This window comes from Aptenodytes patagonicus, chromosome 3 (genome assembly GCF_965638725.1).
Source record: "Aptenodytes patagonicus chromosome 3, bAptPat1.pri.cur, whole genome shotgun sequence".
Classification (NCBI taxonomy): Eukaryota; Metazoa; Chordata; class Aves; order Sphenisciformes; family Spheniscidae; genus Aptenodytes; species Aptenodytes patagonicus.
Window position 1 is genome coordinate 37,519,000 of NC_134951.1, and position 27,111 is coordinate 37,546,110.

The following is a 27,111-nucleotide window of genomic DNA, read 5'->3' on the forward strand; positions in this document are numbered from 1 at the left end:
TTTCTGAGAGGTCTTAACATAAGACATTAAAAGATACCTGCTTTCCCCTTTAAGTTTGTAAAATTCGTGGTCATCTAGGTAGGAGTAGTCAAGTGCAATTGTGGCTTCCTTTAGAGCTGTGTTACAGGAATACTAACAACCATCCTTTAAACACGTGTATTCCTGTATCCCAGAAACTTTCTCTCTTCCGAGAAAGGACAGTGAAACCCTGGAGCAGGTTGCAGAGAGGCTGTAGCATCTCCACCCTTGGAAACACTCCCCGTGCGACTGGCCAAGGCCCTGGGCAACGCAGCGTAGCTCTGAAGTGGCACTGCTCTAAGCAGAAGATTGGAGCAATTGACCTTCAGAGGTCCCTCCCAACCCAAATTATGCTACAACTGTTTGAAACCTAATCCACTTCACCTGGGATGTACTTAGGAACTAGATCTGCTCCTACCCTACAGACATGGGGCACTCCTATTCTCAAACCGCAGAAGAGTACCATTCGTAGAGACAGAAGGTGGTCTCTCTAAGCATTTAGCCTATCCTCGAAGCTAGAGAGCACTGAAGAAATTCTTCCAGAAGAGCATTAAAAACTGTCAAAATTTATTAACAAGAATTTGAAGCTTTTATAAGCACTGCCTTCAGTATCTTCAGTATTTCTGGCTTAATAGGGTCCAGTTCAGCCTAGATCAAATTAGCAGTCAACTGCCAGAGTATCTGTCTAATTGTCCCTGTAAACCTTTTCAATCAGTGGAGAACATCTAGCACTGCATTAGTACAGTTAGTATTAACACATTGTGCCCCTCCTCCACTTTACTATTTGCTCTAGAACACCCTCAAACTAATAAACTTTTTTTAAATTTTATGCTAAAGAACCAATTGCTTTATTTACCCTACTGACTGAGAACAAGCTGGCTTTAGCCACCTGAAAGATGAGGCAACATTGGAAGATTATCAAGTCTTAATCATTATTAACATATATATGTTGATTTCATGGGCAGCAAGATAAATACACCATCACCTGCTTATCATATTTGCATGCTTAGAAATCTTCATTCTTTTCATATTCTTTTAGTGTTCCATTAAGCTGCAGCACAGAAAAGCCACTGCAAAAAAAAGTCTATTAGGTGAAGGTGCCGAGTTCAACTGAGACTACTTCTAAGCCCCTAGAGCTGCAGAGGACGGTGTTATCACCTCTACGTAGTAAAAACTGTCACCTTTGAATGGTGATCAGGAATCAGATTTCTCTATTTCTAGATGTATTACAGTCAACTTCCAGCAGTTGACAGCAGAGATACAGCATAATCATCAAGTCCTCAACATTCATTTCCACACAGGTTTAATCAAATCCTAATCATTTACTATAAGATTAATTTGCTCCACTAAAGCAAGAAGAGGAAACTCCTACAATAAAGACAAGATATCACTTTCTTATAGGGATTCAGGGCATTTAACTCACCTTTGAAATACTAACATAAACCACGTAGAAAGAAAAGAGGCTCACAATTCAAAGATCTGCATATCGATCAACTCAATGTACATTTACTGGAAGTAAAAAGCACTCTAGTGTAGAACACATGATCCAGTCCAGACCACCACAACACAACAAAAACTGCTTTATTGATTGCAGTTAACATGTTACAATTAAATTATGATTCCAAGCATTAAGCCAACTGCTTATAAGTATAAGCTGCCATCGTAGTCACATGGAATTGGACGAAGAGATGCTAGTCACTGAGGCATCTTGAACTGGAATTATTTCTGCTTCTTGGGCATTGAAGTGACAAGCAGCTGGTAAACAACATAGGCTGTTCCTGAATTAGGAGACAGAAAAGGTATTTTCAGAATGGCAAACAGAATTCCTTTCAAGTCGGCTTTCCTTTCCCACTTTGTTCCAGAAGAAATAGTGACAATAAGCAGCTGCAATTCAGACACAAAACACTTCCATAGCCACATCTCAATGATATTATTTTTGGTAATTCGTATTTTAGAGAAAAAAATTCCTTAAATACCTCTCCATAGACTGCATAAAAATAAAGAAACAGGGAAAAAAAAAGGGGGGGGGGAGAGGCACATTTGTAGAACCTACACAGACGATCATAAAGTAATGGTTACTCATTCTTAAAGTAACTGAACTGAAAATCCGTTAGATCAGCATATTTAAGTTAGAGGCTATTAGAAAACTATGTAACAAGCAATGTAAAGGTTAAATATATACAATATCATAAAGCTTGAATATATTCTGCTAGTTTTCACAGCATGTGAAACCTCAGCACATCAAGCATCACCTAGCACTAGAAAGAGTCAGGCTAGTGAGAAAACTGGTATATGTATGTGCTATAAATACATTTTACTTCTTTTCAGAATAAGACTAAGCAGTTCTAGTTTTCTCTAACGTCACACATGAATTCTGAAGGAGCATTCAGCCCATAGTACTATTAGTCAGGGGAAAAAAAATCCATCTGAAAAGCTTGAGAAAGCACAAATAAATATATAGTATGCCCAAATGTTTTTTCCCCCGTCTCTACGTGCATTTTGCATGTTCTAAAGAGCAGACTGAAGGAACTGTGTAAGCGATTTACAGAGGAAACACCAGTCATGTTGGAGATTGTACCAAAGAAATAGTATTTTAATATTAGCATGTCGGAAATCGTACCAAAGCATAAATATTTTAGTATTAGCCTTACCAAAAACTGTAAGACCCATGGTGACTCTATACAACAGAGCATCCATTATACCACCTTTAAGATGCACTGGGATGCCATTATCCTCCTAATGGAAACAAGTGACAAAAAGAAACTATTTAAATACAGTTCTTGCAATATTGTGTTAATATAACTAGAGTTACCCAGAACAAGAATTACTTCCCCAAATCATCTTCCCAACTCCCAAAAGACACTGAACCTTATTTAGATTCCACTTTGTCTTTCAAGCTTTCACTCTGGTATCAGGTGACCACTCACCAGGGAAGTATAGTAAATGATGTGCACATTCATTTCTAAAGCAGTGACTGGCAGATGCCTAAACACTTCTGACACCAGTTGCCAGCTTCCTCGGGTGCACAGGGTACGACTACCATCCCTAGAAACTGCCCATCCATCTCCAGCATAGTCAATCCCTGCTATAGGGAGCGACAAGGGGAGGAGCCTCTACCATCACCTGGTGTCATACAGGAAATCGTTTTGCTCCACCTGCAGTAAAACTCCTAGACACCAGATCCACATGATCTTTACCCTTGTCAGCAAGTCCACGCTGCTGACGGAATTCAAGCCGGCCTCCAGTGCTGGTGACCTGCAACCCAGCCCAGCTTAACTTGCTGCCCCACAAGTAAGGAATGGGAGGAGGAAGAGATACGCCTAGAGATCTCCGCCAGCAGAAACAGAACCTCTGACCTCACCCATTGCCAACATCCCCACTTCCCCTTGGCTCGCAATGAACACTGTGCCCCTTAGGCAGTGTCCCAAGAAGACTGGCTTTCTCTTTCAGGGGAAAGGGAAGCAACAAGACACAAAAACTATTAAACTGGGGCTTCTAACATGCTTTTTCCCTTTCACATCACTGAAGCCCAGTCTACTCTATCCTCAGTACAAAGCTACTGCTCCAGGTTATGGCTCACAGCTGGGAGTATACTCTTGGGTATCCACTGCTTTGGCACTTGAAGAACCGCTAGTTCTCACTAGGTGGCCCTATCAATCAGGAAGAGATTAATTCAGAAATTATTTTTAAGATTCAATAATTTCCTAGGAGTGAATCCAATCCCTTAAGACCTTTACTGTTTTCATAACTGAGAAGTACAATTATACCGCATCCTCATTAAGAATTATGGGGCTCATCTATGAGCTATGGATATATAGCTGTAAGATTGCAGGTTTAACTTTTCACTGTACTTCTGTCCTCTCACTTGCTGTTTTTCTCTATTTGTTCTTAGGACATACTCCCCCATCTCATCTCATTTCAGAGCACTTTGTCTTTTTCTTTGTACAGTAACTACTACTCATAAGAAACTCGGGTACAAATAATTTCACAGGGTAAAAAACCCTAAAGAGGCAGCAAGCCAAGTATGCATGTACAAACACTCTTCATCTCTGTAGAAAATAACTGCTGATTTCAAACACTGTAGTCATACAACTGATTTCAAGAGCTCACCTCAGATGTAAAGAGGACTTTCACCAGTTCTTTAGAAACAAAGTGTATGCAATTATGATCTACTAAAACCTTGTTATTCTACTAGCATTATCCTACTATCAGTGCTCACTCAATACCTGAAAAAGCTTCTGCTTCTCAGGAACTCTATTTTCAAACTGCCTGCGTGAAGCAGTGCTTATGGTCCTCCGGGAAATTTGGTGAAGACCCTGAAATAAAAGATAAACAGTGCTTTAAAAACAGTGACATTTTTCAGCTATATCCACACTGGGTAGAAATAGTTACTTTGAAAAGTAAGATAGAAGTGGAAGGGACAGGAAGAAAGGAAAGTCTTTAAAAACAAACAAACAAAACTTCACCAAAACCCACTGGTTTTGAATTCAGTCAACCTTCCAACAGACTACATAAAGGACTGATTGACTGGTTACCTAAAAAGGAAAAACTCAGGAAAAGTACTTTCAGTAAGATACAACAGATTTATGGATCTGCAGCATAACCTTCATAATTAGCATCCTTTTGGGGGAAATCTTGACCTCAGCGCCTTGGATCTCCGTTTTAGGCACCATTTGCTGTGTCTGACTTTAGCGATGGGGACAATGACATTTAAGACATGTTTGTGCAGACAAGGATCTTCCGTCATAGCTGCAGTTCACCTGCTAGCCACCAGCACAGGAGCTAACCTTCACAGAGCTGAAGGCAGGACACCCCCCCACCCCACCCCACCCCCCTTCACACACACAGTCTTTAAAGACACCCCGCTGTGTCCTAAGCTAGGACCTGTTTCCACAGTCAGACCATACAGGTGCTCAGGGGCATAGCACAGGTCAGGCCACCAGAAACAATAATCTATAATTCTTCCGACGGCTCACAAGTCTGCCTTCGCTAACATGCCAAGTCTCAAAGTTAAGAACCAGCTGTACCTCTAAGCTGCCAGCAGTCTCCTGCAAGCAGCATTGATAACACTGACCCTCCCCCGCAAAACTACCACCGCTAAAAATGCAGCCACGGGGCAAACATCCAGATGACGCTGGCTGCAAGCAACGGAACAACACACCTCCTCCCCTCACCCACCCCACCCCCGAATAAACACGCTGTAACATTTATCTTCTTAGAGACGGACTAAGCGTACCCTAGACCCACCGACTTAACTCCCATCCCTTCAAGTTCCTAAAGCTCGGCACTAGGTGGAGCGAGTGGGCCAGCACCTGAAATGTAACACTTCCCCCCCCGCCCCCCCCCAGCAGCTCCGCCAGCAGCACCCGGCGTTCGCGCGGCCGGCAGGCAGGCTGGTCACCAGGCGGCCGAGTCCCGCAGCCCGGGCGGGCACCCGGGAGGGCGCCGACAGCCCCTGAGGGAGCCCACACACACCCCCGCCCTGCCGCGCCGGGCTCGGCTGCCCGCGCCGCCCCGGGAGCGGGCTACACAGCGGTAGCCGCGGCGGTAGCGGCCCGGCCCGGCCCGGCCCGGCCCGGCCCGGCCCGGCCCGGCCCGGCCCGGCCCGGCCCGGCCCGGCCCGGCCCGGCCCGGCCCGGCCCGGCCCGGCGGCCTCACCAGCAGGTTCCGCCACATCGCGGCTCTTGGTCCCGTCACCTCCCGCCGGCAACAAGGGCAGCGGAAGCGGAAGCAGCTCCCCCGCCCCCACCGATAGTACCACAGAGGCAGCTGCGCGGCGCGCCCAGAGCGCCGCCGCAGAGCCGACAGCGCCGTCCCGCCCCGCCCCGCCCCGCCCGCCGCGTCAGTCCGCCCTCCGGGGGGGAGGCGGGAGAGGGCGGCGGCGGCGGGCCCGGCCCGGCTCTGGGCAGGAGCGGGCCCCGGATGTTTCCAGCCTGGTCTGAGAAAGGCTCTTCCCCTCCTCACGCTCCCGCGACAGCCTTTCCCCAGTAAAACAACGGCGGCGGGCGGCGCCGCAGCGCAGAAGGGTGCCCGCCCTGATGTGGGGGAGGCAGCGGGGGCGGCCAGCTGCACAAGGAGCCGTCTCCGGGCGGGTGAGAGGGGGCAGCCCACGCCCAGACCCAGACCCCGCACCCCCTGCCAGGCACGATTTTTGTCCGATGTCGGGTGCGATGGGATGTTTGTCCGGCTTTCGGGGCCCGGGAACCAGAGGTGAACCCCACAACAGCGGGAGCGGGGTAGGGAGGGCGAGGAGGGAGCGGTCGCGGCCTCCAGCGACAAGGAGGACAGGGCGGTAAACAGAGGCACCTAGGCGGGGGTCAGACCGGCGGGTATTCCTCCACGCCATACAGCGCGAACTGGGCAACTTCGTTGCCGCAGGATCCTGTGGCTGCCGGCCGCTTCCCTGCCTTCAAAGGGCGCTTCGGCAAACGCGCGAAGGAAACATCCCCTCGGAGCTGCTACATTCGGGTTTTAAAATCGCCTTTCATGAAAAAGTTTCAGACCCGCAGAGGGCTGGAAGCGCGTCCCGGCGGGAGTACCACCGCGGGCTGCTCCCGTTCCTGTGGGCTCCCTGGACACCCCCGTTGGCCGTCTCTGGAGGCAGGCCGCTGAGCTAGGCGGAGCCTGGGTCTGAGCCAGCCGAGGGGGTCTTACGCCCTTGGGATAGATGCGGCATCCCTCGTTGAGCCACTACACACGGAAGGAAACAAAACTAAAGCGTGTACCTGCCCACTGCCTCAAACCCCATTAGGAGCAGGGATGCTGAGTACTCCGCATGTGAAAAAAGAAAACCCAACTTCAGTTTCATGTTTCACAATATATAATTACAGACGGTGAAGTAATGCCAGATTTGTACGAAGTGCAAGCCTATTTGATCTAAAGGAAGAATCTATTTGCCCTTCAAGAAAGTGCTCTGAGAACCCTGTGTTTTTTCTGCATTGCAGATCTAGCCCCATAATTGCATCTTCTCGTGCTTCAACCTTACGCTGAAATACAATGCTGTCAGGAACGCTATTTCCTGGCTTTGCTGCAGTAGCAGTGCACTCAGTTTTTGGCATTACACTGCTTTTGCACTGGTGCCAAACCTCATGATAAATAATGTGTGTCAAACACAGCAAATTAGCGCTCAATCTAGTATGGAAATAACAACAAACATATCTCAAAGCACAGCACTTCTCAATCTGATGAGCTGCCCCAGAAACTAAAAAAGCAAAGATGAAGTATTTATAGGTATAGTCTTAGCCGAGTAGAATATTAAAAATACCATTCAGAAAGCAGTCATGGAGAAATATGATGCATTGTCACAAAGGAGGAAATTGGATGCATTATTTAACAAATAGTTTTCAAATACTCAAGCAGTGCTATTATAGGATAACAGAATACTACTACTGCAAGATAGATTTCCATTCATTCCTCTTTGTCCTGGTTTCGGCAGGGATAGAGTTAATTTCCTTCCTAGTAGCTGGTACAATGCTGTGTTTTGGATTTAGGATGAGAACAATGTTGATAACACACCGATGTTTTAGTTGTTGCTAGGTAATGCTTACACTAGTCAAGGACTTTTCAGTTTCCCATGCTCTACTGACTGAGAAGGCTGGAGGTGCACAAGAAGCTGGGAGGGGGCACAGCCAGGACAGCTGACCCAAACTGGCCAAAGGGACATTCCATACCATGTGACGTCATGCTCAGTATATAAACTGGGGGGAGTTGGCCAGGGGGCAACGACCACTGCTCGGGGACTGGCTGGGCATCGGTTGCTGGGTGGTGAGCAATTGCATCGTGCATCACTTATTTTGTATATTCTTTTATCATTATTATTTCCCCTTTCTTTTCTGTCCTATTAAACTGTCTTTATCTCAATCCACGAATTTTACTTTTTCCCCCCCCCGATTCTCTCCCCCATCCCACTCGGGGGGGGGGCGGAGTGAGCAAACAGCTGTGTGGTGTTTAGCTGCCTGCTGGGTTAAACCACAACACTCTTAGAATCTTTCATCTTATGAGTGCATGTAGTATTTGCATTCTGATTTTTATACACTCAGTTGTATTTAGATACTGGTAAAAGGATCATAATCCCCAGAGAAATTATTACTGCTTAATTTCTGCTGCGTGGACCATTTCCTGGTATGTCTGAACCTGAGCTTCAGTGCTATTGTCTGCCAAAATACACTTTACAACAGAAAGGCCATACTTAAAGCTTGGCATGTGGGTTACCTACCAAGCAAAGCTACAAGATGACTGCTCAGGGCGAGCACAGCTGGTGTCTTCGGTGTTGATTAATTTATGAAGAAATGAAAACTTGAGGGAAAGAAATGGCAACTTGCCACCTCAGGGTGAGGATATTTCACTAGAAGCAAACTCAGACTGCTTTTTCCTAGCAGGACAGACTAACTTTTGCATGTATTGTATTGAAAAATAATAAAATTGTTAATCAAACTCATTGTTAAACAGTTTTGTTTAAGCCAGAATGAAAACAGGGCTGTCAATCTATATGTTAATAAGCATTCATCACAAAAAATGTTTTACCTCTTAAACCAGTAATAGAAAGGTATGCAAACTCTGCTAAAAAGAGCACACAAACAACTGAGTTGACATTCAACCCAACTGTGGAAGTGGAAACCCCTGAAAATGTCAATTTTTTAAACCTCCCGAGTCTTGCCTGCCCACTGGTTGAATTTTTTTCTTGCAAACAAAATAATTGACTAACTCAGTTGAAAACTACATTGTGTATGAAGAGAAAAAACATACTGTATTCTATCTTAGTATAACCATTTTCCAAGTTACTTTAAGTTGTATAATACATTAAAATTGCATTAAAAGAACAAAGATTTATGCCGAAGTTTACAAGCATCTACTGTGAAGCATACACTAGCTTCAACCCCCTAACTCCAGACCTCAGTAGGCAAGCCTGGGGACAGTCATCTTTTCATTTCTTCCAAGAGTATCACAGTCCAATCTTTCCAATTTTCATAACAGAATTAATGAGATCATTAATTACATTCCTGGCCCTCTAATACTACTTAAAGCATCCTCTAATACTACTTAAAGCGTCTCAACATTTTATTTTGCAAAATTTGAGCACAATCCACTTGCTCAGGTGCAAATTCAATTAAACTTGTACATAACTGGTATTCAGTTTGCTTGAATTGTTTCTTTCATGTCATCTTTATCCGAAATCAGAGTCCAGTGAGAAAGAACTCCATCTACTTTCTTTCAATGTTTTTTTTTTTTAAAACTTCTTGAGCTTCATTAATTATTGACTTATGTTTTTATTCCTCTTCATTTCTTTCCCAACAGGAAGTGAGAAAGATAATTTTCCAACTTCAGACCTTCTAGCAGCAGTTGGTATAACTCAAATGATGGACAGTATTACTTTATTTTCAAACACAGGTTGAGCACATTTGGAATGGGAAGCTTACAAGAAGGTAGTTTCTTATTTGAGACTCAGGTCATATAAGGACCTGCTAATTCTTATCAGGCCATTTCGTAATGGACTTTAGTCTTAATTGAAACTGTCAAGTAAGATTAGACTTCACATTTAGGCACAGAAGGCAATACGGTGATCAGAACAGATTCAGTGAGCTAGAACGTAGGGTATTTTTACATGAAAATACTTCTGCTGATCTGAGGAAAACTTAGTATTACTACTACTACAAAAAAGAACTTTTTGCAACTGGGCTTTCTACCTTGGAGTCCATTTTCACACTGCTAGAAGCAGCCTCTTCCATAAACCGTCCATGTTGCTAAGAGGAGAGCAGGAATAAAATTGGCTTAGATTTTCACATTTTTTTCTCCTACTTTGAAAGTGATAATTTTTGGCAGGCTGTTCAATACAGACAAGTATTCGATATGTGGATCATTTTGGGGTGTTAGGGTTGGGTTTTTTGTGTTTGGTTTGTTTTTTTTTTTGTTTGTTTGTTTTTTAAACTCACTGACTAGGTCAATACAAAACCCTCATGGGACTGGCTTGATTTTAAGATTGATATTGCTGACCTCCCTGAAGGCCTTTGCATTGTTGCCCTCTTCATTTCTAACTCACCATAGCTAGTTAGTTCAGTTACAGGGAACAACCCCAGGTTACACAAATATCGAACTTGTATTAAAAAAAAAACCTTATGTAGTATGAAGGGTAGATCACAAATTTTCAGGCAAGATCAGAAACCATATTCTTGTCATGGGAACTTTGAAGATCAGAATCATTTGCAGTGCTTCTATGGTTACGCCTTGTTCTTTGTCTTCAGCGGTTGCATTCCAGTCAGTAACTTTTTTCTTTTTTTTTTTTTTTTTTTAAAAAACTGTAGGTACATTCTGCTTTAGACTTAGTCACATTTTTCCACCACTCACTTCAACTCAGTCTTGGACATCTGTCTGTCTATAGACATTGTAACCCTTATTTTCCCACTGCAAGTAGGGCATCTGAGAAAAAGGTGCAGTCAGTAACACCCCCTGTGAATCCAGTCCAAACGCCAGCCACATTCATTGCTCTATTTGATGGATTCAAGCAGATAGTACACGCTTGCAGATGTATTGCATCTGCAATAGATCCTAGATTGCATGGCCCTAGATTGTCATGGCCTTTCCTCCCATGGAGATTTCTATAAAAAAAAAAAGACAAGGCTTGTATTCTTCAAGGTTTAACATTCATAATTAAAGCAAAACCATGCTGCTGAGAACCTAGTTTCAGTACCAGCGTGACCTTGGGAGGCAAAGGCTGTGAAGGATCCTTCACATCCGTTATAAGCTGGTAACTCTTCCCTCTGACTCAGCAAAGCACAATCGACAGCTCCCCAAATAGCCTGATGCAGTTAAAAAAAATACCTGAGGTGACAATCTGCTTTGTTACAGGGATGTAGATTTTACAAAAAATCAGAAGGAAGTTGGTCTCACACTAGAGAATTTGTTTGGAGAGCTCTTGCATAAGACAGGGACATATCCTAGTTTCCCAATTTCCTCTCTCCAGGAAAGATTCGTTCATAAGCAGAGCCTCGTAACAGCAGCAGCCTCCAGAAAGCTAATAATCTCTCACACTTTGGGCACTGCCTCAATTGGGTAAGACTTGGAAAGCACCAAACTGGCACTCAGAAAGCAGAGGCATTGCTCTTTGTATTTCTCAACCCTGGTAGCGAATACCTCTGAAGGATGCCACTGAAGAACCAGGTCACAGGTGGTCAAATCCAAATTCAACAGACGACACTGACCACCAGGACAGTGACGCTGCCCCGAGAAGTGTCAGACAGGGACGCCGTGGTTTCATCTTTGAACATGTGACATATGGGCAACTTGTAAGAAATACAAAATCCAAGGATCTCCGTAGTTATCAACATGACAATAAGACAAACGAGCATGAGTGAAGGAAGAGTTTACTAATTTGACCCAGTATTTTAAGTTCTTACAAGCATTTTAAGCTCCTCAGGCACACTATCTGTCAGGCATACTGCCTGACAAGTATTTACTGCTACAGGCTCTCGGAGAAAAAGTGTAATTATAACAGAAACTAAACAGACAGCGATTCTTATCCTGGTGCACTTCATTGAGAAGATCAAAGAAGCACAGACAGCTATAGTCAGTAGAAAAAAGGTAAGGCATTGAAAAATATTTGAAGGTAAAGATAGAAAAATACTTCGTTTTTAATTTTGCACACAGCCCAAAAAGCAACATTTCCTACTTGGAAAAAGATAGGGATTATGAATGAAGCAGAATATATTTGCATTTCAAGTGACAAAGTTTAAAAATCAAAATATTTTAATAACCAGGAACTGGGAGACGTCCCCTTACTCACTCACTACATTCTGGACTAGCAACTACTCTACCAGTGAAAGCCAGTTTAACAGTTTCTGTGACTTTTCTGCCTTGCGATATACAAAGGTACATACCATTATTCTATAATTCCAGCAATATAGATACAACACTGTAAATAAAATCTTAACATCTTTTGACTATTTAAAGTCCTGTGCTGCCACACTGTACTATGCAAACAAATTATTATAAGGAGTTACAGAATGCTAGCACACTGGAAACGCTGCCTCATGCCACAGTTTGTACAGACTTATAAACTGCTAGCTTAAAAAGATTACACAAGTAATTCACTAAAAACGGTCATGTGTGTATGTGATAAATCAATAGTGTTGTTTAAAGCTGGCTATAGATTAAGCTATTGGACCGTGAATAAACAACTTTTTGTAACAAATATGTAATCCCAGACATAAAACTCACTTAAACTGCATTCACACTTAATGAGAATACGTCTTTTCATTCAGATGAAAATAAATGCATGTTCAAGAACAAAATAAAATCTCTTAATTAAATGGTTTGCAGAATTTATTAGGTCTTTTTTAATATACTCAATACTTTATCAAGCTAGTTGCATATAAAGTGATCTCCACCATATACATTACAATTTCTGTGCATCACCTAAAAAAAAGTCACCAAAAAGTAGTATTTTACAGGTTACAGTTAACTTTGAATTAACCTAAAAGTGAACCCTTCTGTAATTTAAGACACTAAACCGCACATTGCTTCTAACTGCAATATTTAAATTAGGTTTCACAGCAAGCTCAACCTGCATTTCAATGAAAAGAGGTTACTGCCATCTCAACTTCTGAATTTCTATAGTTTACTATCTTAACACCGCAAAAATTTAATGTGGTGTTTACTCCAAATAAGGAAAAAGTATATGACAATTCCTTTACAACAAAGCCTGCTCAGAATACATATGCCTCAAGAAAGTTAGGAAACTCCTCCAGTAAAAGGAATTCACCCAGATTTGTGAACGGAAAAAACACTTTAGGTTCTTCTGGATTAGTGCTTGGAGCTGCTCATAAAAAGCAAAACCAGCAATCACGATAGGTAAACTAGTATTGGATATGACTTAAAGCAAATAAAATTAGAAAGAAGCAGATTCTACCTGCAACAAACATTTCCCAATTTAGAAGAAACTTTAAAAGGGACTCACGCAGATAATGAACAAATAGGTTTTCTGATATCTTCATAGGATGCTAGTTTACTGGCCAGGCACATATATTGTAAATATACAAAGAATCCAGAGTGCTGAAATTTACACAGCACTTAAAGGATTTAACATAACAGAGGTGGGTAGGACACAGGAAAAATATTTAACAACTTATATAAATATATTAAAATCTCAGCAAGAAATGTAAAAGCCCATGCACACAGGACAGTAAATTGAAAACACATTTAAGACTTGACTTTTCCTTTCAACAGCACTGACACCTGAATTCCAGAAAGTTAACAATTTACAGTATAACAGTCTTTCTCCACACAATCTATATGTACTGAATCATACCAACATTACACAGCACATGAACAAGCAGCAGATGCATCAAGGGAACAGGAGCTATATGCATCGTGTGGCCTGCCCAGTTAGAGGCAAATATCAGAAAAATTGTTTCTGACATAGGCAGAGATACAATCAATATAGCTAATTGTATACCCGTCATTTCCAAGAGTTATTCCACAGTATGGGAAAGGGGAGCTTTAGATAAAAATTATGTACCCAGTCTCAGAAGTGACAGAAGCAGAGATTTATCTTTCAAGAACTGGGTCCGTTCTGGACTGGCCTTGATGCACATGCAGTACATTTGTTTTCAGAATGCAAGATTAATTGGGAATGTCTGCACTAGTGTTTCGATTTCCGTATTTGTGATGGATGATCAGCAATACAACTCCTAAGAAGAAGCATATGGACCCAACAGTGATATAAGCAATTCCCAGGAAGGGATTTTTGCCTCCCATCCACGAGATGGTGCTTAGGATCATTCTTTTTCGTCCATCAAAACTGTGTACAGGATAATCTGAAAAACATATAGGAAAACAAGAAGCGCATTTCCAAATCTAGCTTTATGTGGTCAGAAACATTAAAATTTTGGATTATTTCATTCAGGTTCCAAATACAAACTGCTGCCTTTGAATACTGGAAGTGCAAATAGCCACGTTAGGAGATATTAACCTCTTTTTAAGGCAAGAGCAAATGCGCGATTTTGTGGGGTTTTGAAAGCAGCTTCAATAAAATGAGGGAAATCTAAATTTTAATTCTTGAACATATTTTAGTACAAAATTTTCCTTAGTGACTTCACGTTCATTCAGTTTTATATGCACTCCCCACAGTTTTGCAGCAAAGGAAAATACTGCAATAGCTATTTAAAAATTATCATTAAGTGCTTTCAAATTTTAAGAATTCGGTATCTATGACAACCCTCCTCCTCTAGTCTCCTGCACTTCTACCTAGTCTTTAGTTTGTCCAAAACAGAATGACAAACCTCCCACCTGATCCACAGCTCTGACATTTTTCTGACCTCCAAAGTCAGTCTGCCCTTGATTACATATTGTCATTACACCGTGAAGTTAAAGCTCTCAAGTTTCTAGGCTACCAGCTACCTCTGTTCTTTCCTTTTTCCTATGCTTCTCTCAATTCCTTTACACCACCCAAGCAATCTGATTTCCCTCTCACTATTAAGCTACTCATTTAATTTTATACACAGATTTGAGTAATTGCACAGCAGAGCAGGCTGCTCTGGAGCAAGTCTACAAGTAGAGAATAATCTGACAACAATACATGGAGCCACAGAAGGACCCAAAGCAGGCCCTGAACTCCCAAATGAATGTTAATTCCTGCACCCATGGGAAACATCTCTCCCAGATATTCAATACCCTTCAGTGTCAAAGCAGTAATTAAGAGTCCATAGGCAATCACAGGAAGACATCAAAAAATTAGTAGTGCATACACTGATGAGTAAAAATGCACACTGCAAATTCGCCACATTATCAACCGAAGGGTAAAGAAAGCGTGCCCATACATAGTATTTTGCAGAAACTAGAACCTGGCTGTTACTTAGGCCATTTAACAGATTTCAGGAAGGCTTATCAGCTCGCCTGAAGGCTAAGCATCACCTGAACTACGCTTAAGTATCTTCCTGTCAGCCAAAATGCAGGCAGTCTGCCCAAAAATTATCAGACGGAAATGCTCCCGTCCATAGGCTTTAGCCTCTATCCCACATGAGGCAGCTATTGGGGACCGCAAGTACCCATAAACATGAACAAGATGCGTGAGAAAAAAAGTGAGTAAGACTGACCATACGGCTGTGAGAATTCAAGCTAAGTGTACAGAGAAGACACTAGCATCCTCCAAAATTTGCCTACTGGGTAAATTCTACACTGAAATCTTCCCTAGGATTAACATCTCCATTATATCCTCACAAAGGCCTCCTCCAAAGAGTTGGATTTTTTTTTTTAATGGAACTGAATGTTTTCATCCTGGTTAAAAAACGTAGTTTTATATGAATGCAGTTTTATATGAACTATAAAATAGCTTAAGAATGTTATGATTAAAACTGCACTTACATTAAAAAGTATAAGTCTAGCCCAGTCATTTCATTTACGAAGCTTAAAAACTGGACTGGATTTCACGTTCTAACAGGCCACACACAAGTTAATTCTATAAAAACTTGCACAGAAGTACAAGATGGTAATTATTCTACCCAATTCTCACTACCAGTTTTCAACCACAGCTCAGTACCCTCTCTTTTAGAGATGGCAAGAAAAAAGCCTAGTTCAATTTGAACTTGCACAAATATATTTGCCTGTGTAATCCAGCTAAGGTCCTTAGCTGCTTTCAAAGGTTTTTCAAAGGATACTGTATGTGATATTCAAAAAATATTTTCCAGCCTGTAAGGTAGGCTGTAAATTATTCTTCCTTTCAATGAGACGATACAGCTTGCGAAATGTTGGCAGAGCAGCAGTACGCATCCACACAATGAAGTCTTCATTGATAAAGCCATTGTTGTCAGGCTCCATGTCCAGCATATACACTGCCTTGGGCCAGTTTACAGGTTTTGTTGTGCCTAGGATTAAACAAAAATAATAACAATAAAGTATTTCAAATACAGGACTAAGTAACACACTGGCTCTTCAAAATTCATTCTAATATTACAAAAAAACATACTAACTTCTAAACAGTATGAACAGACAGGTTGGCTCACTGCTATTGCAAGACACTTAAACAGTAGTGCACATCCATTTATTCTCACGATAGCACCGTCCATTTGTTTAAACAAATTTGCCTCCCCTACACATTCATGTAGCTAGGAAGTCTTGTCTCAAAACATTACTCTACCTTAGTGAGCTAATTCTCCATTATGATGATAGCTCCTCTGCTCACTTTTTAAGAGTTTGACTACCACTTTCTGGACCATGAGCAAATAAAATTATGTGCAATATTTTAGATCATGCCATACTAATGCTGTTGCTAATTTTATTGGAAACACAATTCTACGTTGTATTAGGGTAAGGTATCTGCTTTTCCAAGGGTAACATCACATCGGTAACATGCAATTTGGCTATGACTAAGCAAGAAACCCACATCAGGTTAAACCTGAAATCATTACATACCTTGCATAAACACACACACACCCCTTAGAGCCCTGAGGAAGATTATTTTCAGACATTGGTAGCCCAAGAAAACTTTGATTTACCAAACTGTATTTAACCTAACAAATGAGAGAAATCAGTCACTTCTAATCACAAAAAAGAATCAGGTTTTTAGAAAACTTTGCACGATCTACCAGTAGAAACATTTAAATGAAAACTGCATCTGAAGAGTTTGATTAAACGACTGCAGGATTTCTTTTCAAGTGAAATCCAAGCATTATAGCAGTTGTACTGGTTTTGGCTGGGATAGAGTTAAATTTCTTCATAGTATCTTGTATCCTGCCATGTGTTGGATTTGTGATGAAAACAGTGTGTTGATAACACACTGATGTTTTATTCATTGTTGAACAGCGCTTACACAGCCTCAAGGCCTTTTCTGCTCCTCAGACTGCCCTGCCAGCGAGTAGGCTGGGGGTGGCACAGCTGGGACAGCTGACCCCAGCTGCCCAAAGGGATATGCAATACCATATGACATCATGCTCAGCAATAAAACTGGGCAGGTGGAGGTTGGCGGAGGCTGCTGTTGCTCAGGGACTGGCTGGGCATCGGTCAGTTGGCGGTGAGCAATTACTTTCTTTTGCATCACTTGGTTTTTCTTGGGTTTTATTTTCCTCTCTCTTTGTTGGTGGTTTTTTTTTTCCTTACAATTTTTTTTTAAATTATTAAATTTTCTTTATCTCAACCCACAAGTTTTCTCACTTCTACCCTTCCGATTCTGCCCCCTCCATCCCACTGAGGGGAAAAGGGTGTTAGTGAGCAGCTGTATGGTGCTTAGTTACCAGCCGGGGTTAAACCAGAACAGCAGTACACATATTAGGCTTTTCTCAGTATTCCAAGTGGAAAACAAAAATCAGAAATTAAAAAAAAAAAAAAAAAAAAGAAATATTAATGATTACAGTAAAGTTAAAAACCAAACGCTTTCACATGAAATGTGCAGCTTTCATTATTTAAAGACAACTTTTCTAGATAGCAGAGTAGTCCTTAGCTTGGATTTCTTCAGAAAACCAGAGTATTTTTAATTAGCATGTTCACTAAAATGTTGTCAGTGAGGTAAAACTCATTGGAATCAAAATGTGTTTGAAGTGTTTCGTTCTTCTTAAAATTTCACATCGTTTTTTTTACCTTGGAAAAGCGCAGTTAAGTTATTTCCATCTCCTGTAGGATTCCTGAACTTCACATTTTTATCTGTCCACCACGCAATGCCTTTTTTAATCAAAGTAATAGAAGTCTCTGTGCCATTATCAATGCGGTATAATTCCAGTGTATCTAAGGAGAAAATCGAATCAGAAAACCAGCTGAAGAAACTCTCATTAGACAGATGATCCTGATAGGCAGTGAAACAATTACCTCCAGGAGAAAAAACCAAAAAAACCGGACAAGGCATTTATTACCTGCCTGCCACAATCACAAGCTGTTCTGTAGTAATCAATCTGTATTAGATAGCAGCATATTATCCATATATGATATCTACAGGTCTACTCCACAGCAGTAACAGCTTCTCACAACAGGTATTTCCATCCTTTGTATGCTATCAGATTAAACTAATTCTGATAGTAATTTTGAAAAAAGCAACAGCAGTACAACACAAGATATTTTATTCTGAACAATGAAAATGTGTGAATTCAAAATAAAAAAGCCCACGACGTCTTTACTCAAAACAATTTGTAACAACACAAAACATACACTAGATCACAAAAACATCTAAATGATAACTTAAAATTGCGTTACCATACCATTAAACATACTGTTGGCAATAGCTCCACAAGGAGCAATGGGTTTGTCCTCATTTGTGCGGTAAGGCTCACATTCCTTACTTGGATTCTGACAGTCAGAAAGAAAAAAGGCAGATGAGTCTGTGCTAGTTTATCCAACTAACCTGTTTTTTACTACAGCACCTCAATAATGTGCACATCTTAAATGTACCACAAAATAATCTTTTCACAAATCAGATTATTTACAAATACTTCAGCATTCAATACTAGTTAGCATGATTGATTTTTCTTTTACAAGCAGGAATAGAATCTAAATAAAAAATGAATAAAGTTAGAATCCCATCATGGTCATACTAAAAATAAGCCTTTTCTTGGAAGCTATTAGAACTTTTTTCCTTTTATCTTTTAATAGAAACAGTTTTCCAACACGAAGTACTCAAGTATTCTTTTATTATAGGGGTTTTTTTAAGTATGCATCAGTGTTATAGAAAATAAGGCTATAGTAAGAAACCAAATGTAACATAAAATGCAACAGGTTGCAAGGACTCCAACAACATGCCAAAAATGCAAGCAGGAAAAGCCCCGCCCAAAACCCTGTGTCAGTCATCAGATGTAGCCTCCTAAAACTCTCCCTCTTTTTAAAGTTTACAGGTAAAAAGGGAGAATAATTCTTGCTGGAGCAAGAACCCAACTCTATTTCCACTCCTCGTAAAAATTAGGAAGAGGAGAGGTCTGGCCCTAAACACTACACAGTGCCTTGAACAGAATACAAAGTACTGATATTTTCCAATATTGCTGATGTTCAATATTGAACCAGAGTCTATAAAAACAGATGCATTTAGCTGCAATATCCAAACCAAGTGCTAGGTAACCGAACATTGTTTTATACTGAAAACGAAAACTTCAGACAGAATGGATACAGATAGATGCTATTGACTGAAGATAAAAAGGCAGTTTAAAACTATTCAAATTTGAGAAATGATTGAAGTACTGCATTGCTGTCCACTTAATGAAATGACTGACATGAAATTTTACAGTATTTTACAGTTATTTTCTGTAAACAAAATATGAATTCCTTACAGTTGTTTTCTGTTATGCAAAAATTCTACTACCTCATTATTAAACTAAATACTCTGCTATGTGGTGATTTATGCAATAGTGAGTAGTTGCTTATTAATATCCAAGCATGAATACCTACAAGTAGTGAACTGTTATCTCCATTTAGCTGGCTGTCATCTCGAGATTTCACATAACGACGATGGTTTTGATAGAAGTTGGAAAGTCCATAATACATGAATACATTGCTCTACAGGAAGCAAGATGGGTTTTCATGCACACAAAGAACAGATCAATAAAACATATGAACACACTAATTAACATAAAGCTTAACTTTTAACCTCTTAAACTCTGTGTTTACTTCGCAGCAACATTCATAAAGCAGGAGCCTCAATCCTGTCTTCACACTGAGTACACAGAGAGTACCCTAACATAAGCTGGTATCCTGAAGTCAAACAGTATCAACATGCCATAAACTATCAGAACAATATTCACCAGCACTAATTCCAACACTTATCTTGTCCAATGTTAAGCACATAAGCCTCATTATTTGCCTCCAATTTGTCAGAAAGCACTTATCTGGTATTTCCAATTCTTGTTGAACTGAGTTTTTTTTAAATCATGCAGGAATAGCTGATCTACTTGCTAGCTATATGACACATACGGTAAATCTAAACATGTAAAACACAAGCATTCCATTTAATGTTATACATTTCCAGATAAACAGAGGCATTAAACTATCTCATCCCTGCTACTAAAAAGGCACACAAAAAATGAGATCCAAGTTCATAGGAAAACTAGAAATAATCCTTTAAAATAGCAAAAAAAAAATTAAGACTTAAGTGATACAGCTTTCCTATCGATTATGAAATAACCCATACAAACTGTTCTAATTTCACTTTGCATACAGGGTAGCATACCTCAAATGAATGTTCCAGTGTGAAATTGATGATGCAAGTACAAGGTGGTGTGCTGTCCCAGGACACATTTAAACATTTGTTGCAGGGACTAGAAGGCTCTGTTCCTGTATAGTCAATCTGTAACAGAAAAAAGTCGTTAGTTTACAATGGGAAAGTAAAGAAAATTGATTAATAAGTCAGAGAGTTGACGTGGCATTTATTCTGCAATCTTATTACACCTCAACTCCAAAAGCCCATTCAGATTTTTGATGATCTCAAGAGGCCCCTCCCAACATAAATGATTCTGTGACTCTGTCTATATGCTCAATTTCAGCCTCAAACAAATTTAACACTGAGGTGGGCCATTACTGCTGGGGGGGGGGGGGAGGAAAAAAAAAAAAGAACACACCAAAACACAAACAGCAGATACTCCAGACAACATGACGTTTCCAAAACCACACACAGTAACAAGCAGAGCTCAGCTTTTACATGCTTTCCAGAGAGGTTACATTTTTAAAAGTTTACTTAGATATTTAATAAAAGAGTTTTGCATAAGAAAGTTTGCTTTGCTGCCCATTTTAGCCATCTAATTAGTCAGAAGATTAAATAAACATTTAGAAAAAAAAAAATCACTTAATGCCCAAGAACTCTCCTAAAATAGGGAAGATGAAGACGCTAATACTGTTTTGCCAGGAATAGTAAAATACCAGTAGATGGACAAGGAATAGTAAAATACCAGTAGATGGACAAGAAATATGATCAGTGTTAGTTTGGCTTATACAATATTATGTCTCTTTAATAACGTAGCTAAAAAAAGTATTTGAAATCTGTACATACAAGCTACCTGGACAGTATGCATAACGCATCCTGAGCAGCCATGAGCTCACCCTACAGCCCAAGCCAACTGAAGTTGCTTGACCACTTTAGCTCTCCCTCATGTATAACTCCAGCACGTGAATGGCAGGAAATAATTAACTTGGGCTCAGCAGGCTAGCTCCACATATAGCAGGAGAAAGCTTCCATCTGCCTATAAACTATGTATTTCTACACTTACTATCAACTTCCCGTTTAGAATTTACACTCAGATTGGTGCAACGTATACCAAGTTATGGCAACAAACTGTTAAACAGCAGTATCATTTGAACTACAATGCCTATATAGTTTTATGAAAGACTGCTGCAAATGGTTTGCCTTAATTTATGCTTGTAGTGAAATGCATTATCAACAATTAGAATGATTTATGATGTTCTAATATCTGTATTAAGGTTAGCTAAAACAAACACACAGTTTCAAGGTTCAGGGAACAACTGAAGCCTGTTTTCCTCTGGGTCTTCTTCAAGGTCTCTCTTCCTGTGATTTCTTCGATATCTATTAAGCTGCAGCCCTTCCCTCAGCACTTTTATTAGTATCTGCTCTGCTGCCAGGTTTCTGACAGATGAGACCTACACCCTAACGAGCCTAGCTGAAACGAGTCAGCTTCAGAAGCTATTAGCTGGCAGAGAGAGAGAGGATCACATAATCTTTGCTTCCTGCACTGAACAAGATACTGAGTTTATGCTGATCTAGAAATAGCACTACTGCAGCAGTCCTGAACAGCTCTTCAGCTACAGCAGACAGACCACCACTGCTCTCAGCAAACAATGCATCTAATTTGTTCAAGGCTAACTTGGTGGGTTTTTTCCCCCTGCTAAAGTAATCTTAAACAAGCATTTCCTTTAGAAAGAACTTAAACCTCCATATCCTGAGCTAGTTCTTCAGTCTGTGGAGAAGTTTTAGATCAATAACAAAGCTCAAATACTCTAAGGTTGCAAAAAATCTAAAGACTTCACTTTAAAAAATATAATTGACTCAATCTGTGGAGCATGAAATTGATGTATATTGAAACAGAACCATGCTTTTGACCACTGTTATCAGCTTCAATGCTATCCAAGAGCTTTCCTGTACAGTAACTGCCAACACAAGTGGTTTTTTCTGCATCCACCTTTGCAGGTTGCATTCAACAGAGAGCTTAACTAAAGGGATAGAGGTATCTGTCTTCACCTCTTGACAATATAATGAAACCAGGACTTTGAGAACTGAAGGACTGACTTTGGGGTCCACGGCAGGAACCCTCCTGACCCTGCGTTCTGTCCCCAGGGATCGGCCAGCAGCTGAGTATGACAAATCCACACAGAGTGAGCCCTTCTCAACAACCCCTGATCTAAGGACACTGGGTATATCCAAGTTACCCGGCACCAATGGCTTTTCAGGCTGTTGACGTCCTTCTCAGTTGATTTACATTTTTTGCAGTGTAGAAATAACGTAACTATTGCATATACATATTCTCCAAACCATTTATGACTTTGTAGACTTCATACTCTGTCACATATTTATCCTACTCTGCTTGGCCACTTCTTGTTTAAAAGGCATCCCCTAACTCTGGTCCTCTTTGCTATCCCTCTCTGTAGATTTTATTAAGTTTTGTTTCATTTTTGAGATGGGGCTACTGGAACTGCAGACAACACTGAAAGTGTATGCAATAGTAATCTCCTTTCTTTCAGTTCTTTATTCCTAGGTATGCCTTAAAGTCTATTTGGCTTTTTAACTACAATTACGCATTTCACAGCAGCAGTCACAGCTCAAAGACCTCTTTCCTACACAATTAATGTTTTGGATAGTCCTCAATTTTTATCACATTTTAATATGCTCTGTCAATGCTTCTTATCCATTCTAAAAAAAAAAAAAATTAAAAAATAAAGAAAACCCAGGAAATACAGAACTCTCTCACTCTTTAATAACAGGGCAAAAGACACATTTACACAGCTGATTCTCATTTTCCACCCAAATGAACTATTTTCATGATAGACCCAAGATAAAAGGCTGTTCATACCCTTTGAAACAGTGAGAAAATGCTAGAGAACAACCAACACAAAACCCCTATAATTCTAGTACACTTAAGCTGTTGGAAATCTTCCACATTTGAATTCAAGAGAGCTTATAAAGGAAATCAATGGAAAAGCTACATTTTGCTGCTCAGTCCTTGCACCTGTATGAGAACAGCACAGTTCACAGAAATACTAATGGCTGCAATATCAAGTTCCAGGAAAGGGTGATTTGAACTGTACATAAACATGTATTTCAGGGGCATAAATTATACATCCTATTCAATTCCAATACACTAAGTTTACAGGCAGCTCTCTCTCTCTATATATATATATATGCACACACACTTAACAAGTATGCTATTGTCTAGGAGGTGGGTGTAAATAAGTACCACTGCTTCCTCCCCCGATTAAATTTTTAAAAGAGCTTAGTCACTGCACCTAGCTTCTAGATGTCTTGTCTCCCAGAGCTGAATTTACAGCTATTTGTGAGTAACATTTGGAGGTTACTAACAAAAGTCAGCATACTAAGCAGGGACATATCTCAGCTAAGCATATAGACGATAGCAGTGTCTTAAACTGCATCCCTCACTGGTGTTCAGAGCCCAAATGCTAGTCTGTAAAATGCTTCATCTATGTTTAGTTGCTGCAACTCTAGAGCCTTTCTTGATTTAAACTTTTTTTTTCCCAAAAAAATTCAGTTGCCTTTAGAATTATAATCTCACTCGCAGAATTTCTGCATTATTGTCCTGGTTTCAGCTAGGATAAAGTTAATTTTTTTCCTAGTAGCTGGTACAGTGCTGTGTTTTGGATTTAGGATGAGAATAATGTTGATAACACACCGATGTTTTAGTTGTTGCTAAGTAGTGCTTACACTAGTCAAGGACTTTTCAGCTTCGCACGCTCTACCGACTGAGAAGGCTGGAGGTGCACAAGAAGCTGGGAGGGGGCACAGCCAGGACAGCTGACCCAAACTGGCCAAAGGGACATTCCACACCATGTGACGTCATGCTCAGCATATAAAGCTGGGGGAAGAAGGAGGAAGGGGAAGACGTTCAGAGTGACGGCATTTGCCTTCGCAAGTAACCGTTACGCGTGATGGAGCCCTGCTTTCCTGGAGATGGCTGAACACCTGCCTGCCGATGGGAAGGAGTGAATGAATTCCTTGTTTTGCTTTACCTATTAAACTGTCTTTATGTCAACTCTTGAGTTTTCTCACTTTTACTCTTCTGATTCTCTCCCCCATCCCACCGGGGCAGGGGGCGTGAGCGAGCAGCTGTGTGGTGCTTAGTTGCTGGCTAGGGCTAAACCACAACAATTACAACACTTGATAAAACAGACATGAGGATCAGAGAACAAAACCCAAGTTTCCCCCATTCTTACCCGCATACCCCAACTGTCTAATCATACTCTCAGAAGTCAAGAACTCTGTCCCTCCTGTCCTCACAAAAGCCTAATGATCTGACCTGGGAGAGCTTCATGTGAGGTAGATGATACAAGTCCGAACCCACGCAGTAAAACAACAAACAAACAAACGAAACCCTTTCTAACCTTGAATATCTTGAGATTAGAAAGGATGGAAGGCCAGCACCTGCCTTTCCAAATATAGATGGCTACTACTGCTTTATATATGCAATCTGATTGCATAGGGGAGCATCAGTCATGCTCCCAGCTCACCTATGGATTTTCATACTGCACGTTAGGTGGGAACATCTAGTTTTTGACTCCTACTGGAAATTATTAGGAGTACCTGACTGAGCTGCTAAGCAACAATAGTATAGAAAAATTCTGTATATGCATACAGCGGCAATATAGGCACAAGGAGTCACTTACATTTTTGGACTCATGAAACTGATGCATTCCCTGTCCCTACAGATCCCACAAATCCAGTCATAATGAAAAAAAGGGAGATATATTTATCCAATTACATTTAACCTCACAATCATTATGATCTAAGACTTTGTATTGCTTTACTAGAGAAATGGCTATTTTAAATGCAATCGTCAAAAAAATCAGAGTTAGTTTTTTACTTTTCTCCATCGAGTGTCCTGCTGAAAACGTGATGGTATTTACCTTAAACATGACTATAACATGGCAATTTAAAAGTCTACATGCCCATGACAACTTAGCAATGTGTTCTCTGAAGCACTTGTGTCAATGTTCAGATGTTCTGCATACCCTCAAATCTTGACACAAGAAGAAATTGCTTTTCAAAAATATGCTTACATACAACATTTGGACACAGTAAAATACACTTCAGCTTTGGGGTTTTTTTCACTTCTGCTTTTGTTCTTGAATGGAATTTTAGTTCCTAACATAAAGGAAAGCAAACTTGAAATTTGTTTTATTACAACACTGTTTGCATTTTAGCAGAAATATGAAAATATAGTAGCATTCACTGTCTGCCTCAGGGTTTCTTTACTTAATTGGGCTTCATTACCATAGTGCTACCACTAGCCAAGCCACTGCCTTGGACACTACTTATCTGAAAGTGACAGCTTACTCTGATAACTAGATTGATTTGATCCACAAAAATTCATATTCTCTAATATAGCAATCCAACAAACAGCTACACATTTTTTTCCCTACAATCAATCTTGGTCGCATTAGCTCACTGAAACTAATCATAGCCATTAATTTGCTTTTCAAGGTTGTCCCTAAGCCCTTTGGGTTGTTTCCTTACCACACAAAGTGGTTCTGCTATCAAATGGACCTAACTGTGATACACGGTTTAGTTTTCAGTTAATGCCTAGCAACTTTTCACAGCAGCGGTGTGGTTAATTATCAGATGTAAATGACTCAGTTTTTTGTACGTATAATTAGAGAAAGCCACACTCTTCGATCTTTGTTTCTAAGTTCACTCTGGACACCCTGGTCTCCCATCCAGCATCCAAAACGTTAAATCAGTAACGCATGTAAGAATTATAGCAATACATTCACCGCAGAGTTTTGTCCTGAAACTACAATTACTTTGGAACACTTAAAAGATACATAATCCATTGCCACAAGCCATCCCAAGGACGACGCACATACTTTCGGTACCACTGAGAACAAAACTTGCATTGGGCTGGGTTAATTAAATACTGGCATTAACGTCCCTGGAAGTTCACCCAGGAGCAGCGGCAAGGCTGAGGGGAGGGCGACGATCCACGCGGAGGATACTCCGCGAGCTCATCGTCTACTCAGGGTAATTAACAGATGGTTCGTTGAAGTGTACAAACGTCAAACTGAATCGGAACAGCCAGGGCGAGCTGTCCGTCCATCACAGAAACCACGTAAGCCACCGCTACCTCCCGCCGAGTATCGGCAGGAAGAGACGGCGGCAGATTTCGCAAGGAGGCGCAGGCCGCCTACGGGCAGGCGATCCCTAACGCCGCTCGCCCGGCCCGGCCCGGCGCCCCTCGAGCGGCCGCCGGGGCCTTCCAAACCACCGCCCCGCCCGGGCAGACGGCCAGACCCTGGCACCCACCGGCCGCCGCTGTCCTCCGCCCCGCCGGCGGGAGGAGCCTGTGTCCCCGTCCCGCCCCCCCCCCCCCCCCCCGCGCACCTCGTACTCGCGGATGTTGTTGGAGGTGACGAAGATGCCGATGCCGATGGGGATGAAGATGAGGCCGATGATGAAGAAGGCCGGCAGCACCGTGCCCGCCGTCAGGATGGGCTGCCAGGCCGGCAGCCGCTGCTGCTTGAACGCCGTGTTATCGGGCTTGCGGGTCTTCACGGCCCCGCCGCCGCCGCCGCCGCCGCTCACCGCCCCGCCGCCCGGCACCCCGACGCCGCCCGAGGGGTGCCCGTCCGCCTCCTCCTTCGCGCTGTAGTTCACCGCCATGGCGCCGCCCCGACCCGCCGCCCAGCGCCGCGCGCTGCCACCGGCGCCGCCGGCGACACCAGCAACCCCGCGTCACGAGCCCCCGCCCGACACGTGACCCGAGGCCACCGCGCCTGCGCGCTCCGCCGCGGCAGAAGGGAGGCGGCGGAGCACGCGCGCGGCTGATGACGCGCCCCCCCGGCCGCGCCACGCCTTTCCCGGTGGCGGGAGGGCGGCCACGACGGAGCTGCGCGTGCGCACAAACGCGGCCCTCGGGCGCTGGGGAGGGCGAGCTGCGCCTGCGCGCTTCCCCCCTCTCC

At 41.8% G+C, this 27,111-nt stretch overlaps 2 protein-coding genes across 2 annotated transcripts; both read right to left on the reverse strand.

Annotated features, from left to right (window-relative positions):
- Positions 1 to 1,582: 1,582 nt before the first annotated feature.
- On the reverse strand, positions 1,583 to 5,777 carry COX7A2 (cytochrome c oxidase subunit 7A2). The gene is made up of 4 exons (XM_076333085.1): positions 5,677 to 5,777; positions 4,245 to 4,334; positions 2,670 to 2,754; positions 1,583 to 1,796 (listed from the first exon to the last, which is right to left on the reverse strand). Exons 1-4 carry the CDS (start codon positions 5,692 to 5,694, stop codon positions 1,738 to 1,740), a joined length of 252 nt encoding a protein of 83 aa, XP_076189200.1. The 5' UTR covers positions 5,695 to 5,777; the 3' UTR covers positions 1,583 to 1,737.
- Positions 5,778 to 11,358: 5,581 nt separating this feature from the next.
- On the reverse strand, positions 11,359 to 26,865 carry TMEM30A (transmembrane protein 30A). Its single transcript, XM_076333086.1, has 7 exons — positions 26,534 to 26,865; positions 20,147 to 20,263; positions 19,369 to 19,476; positions 18,192 to 18,279; positions 17,581 to 17,724; positions 15,666 to 15,872; positions 11,359 to 13,826 (listed from the first exon to the last, which is right to left on the reverse strand). The coding sequence occupies exons 1-7, from the start codon at positions 26,810 to 26,812 to the stop codon at positions 13,633 to 13,635; spliced, it is 1,137 nt and encodes a 378-aa protein (XP_076189201.1). The 5' UTR covers positions 26,813 to 26,865; the 3' UTR covers positions 11,359 to 13,632.
- Between the last annotated feature and the right edge of the window lie 246 nt (positions 26,866 to 27,111).

What these genes read in the sequence shown, in the direction of transcription:
- COX7A2 (XM_076333085.1), bottom strand. An exon ending in AGAAGCAGAAGCTTTTTCAG is followed by an intron (nt 2,755 to 4,244) that starts GTATTGAGTGAG and finishes TGTTTCCATTAG; the next exon opens with GAGGATAATGGCATCCCAGT. An exon ending in CATGGGTCTTACAGTTTTTG is followed by an intron (nt 1,797 to 2,669) that starts GTAAGGCTAATA and finishes CTCCTAATTCAG; the next exon opens with GAACAGCCTATGTTGTTTAC.
- TMEM30A (XM_076333086.1), bottom strand. Translation starts at nt 26,812, where the DNA reads ATGGCGGTGAACTACAGCGCGAAGGAGGAGGCGGACGGGCACCCCTCG. An exon ending in CACTGGAACATTCATTTGAG is followed by an intron (nt 19,477 to 20,146) that starts GTATGCTACCCT and finishes TGCTTCCTGTAG; the next exon opens with AGCAATGTATTCATGTATTA. An exon ending in GAGATAACAGTTCACTACTT is followed by an intron (nt 18,280 to 19,368) that starts GTAGGTATTCAT and finishes TCTGACTGTCAG; the next exon opens with AATCCAAGTAAGGAATGTGA.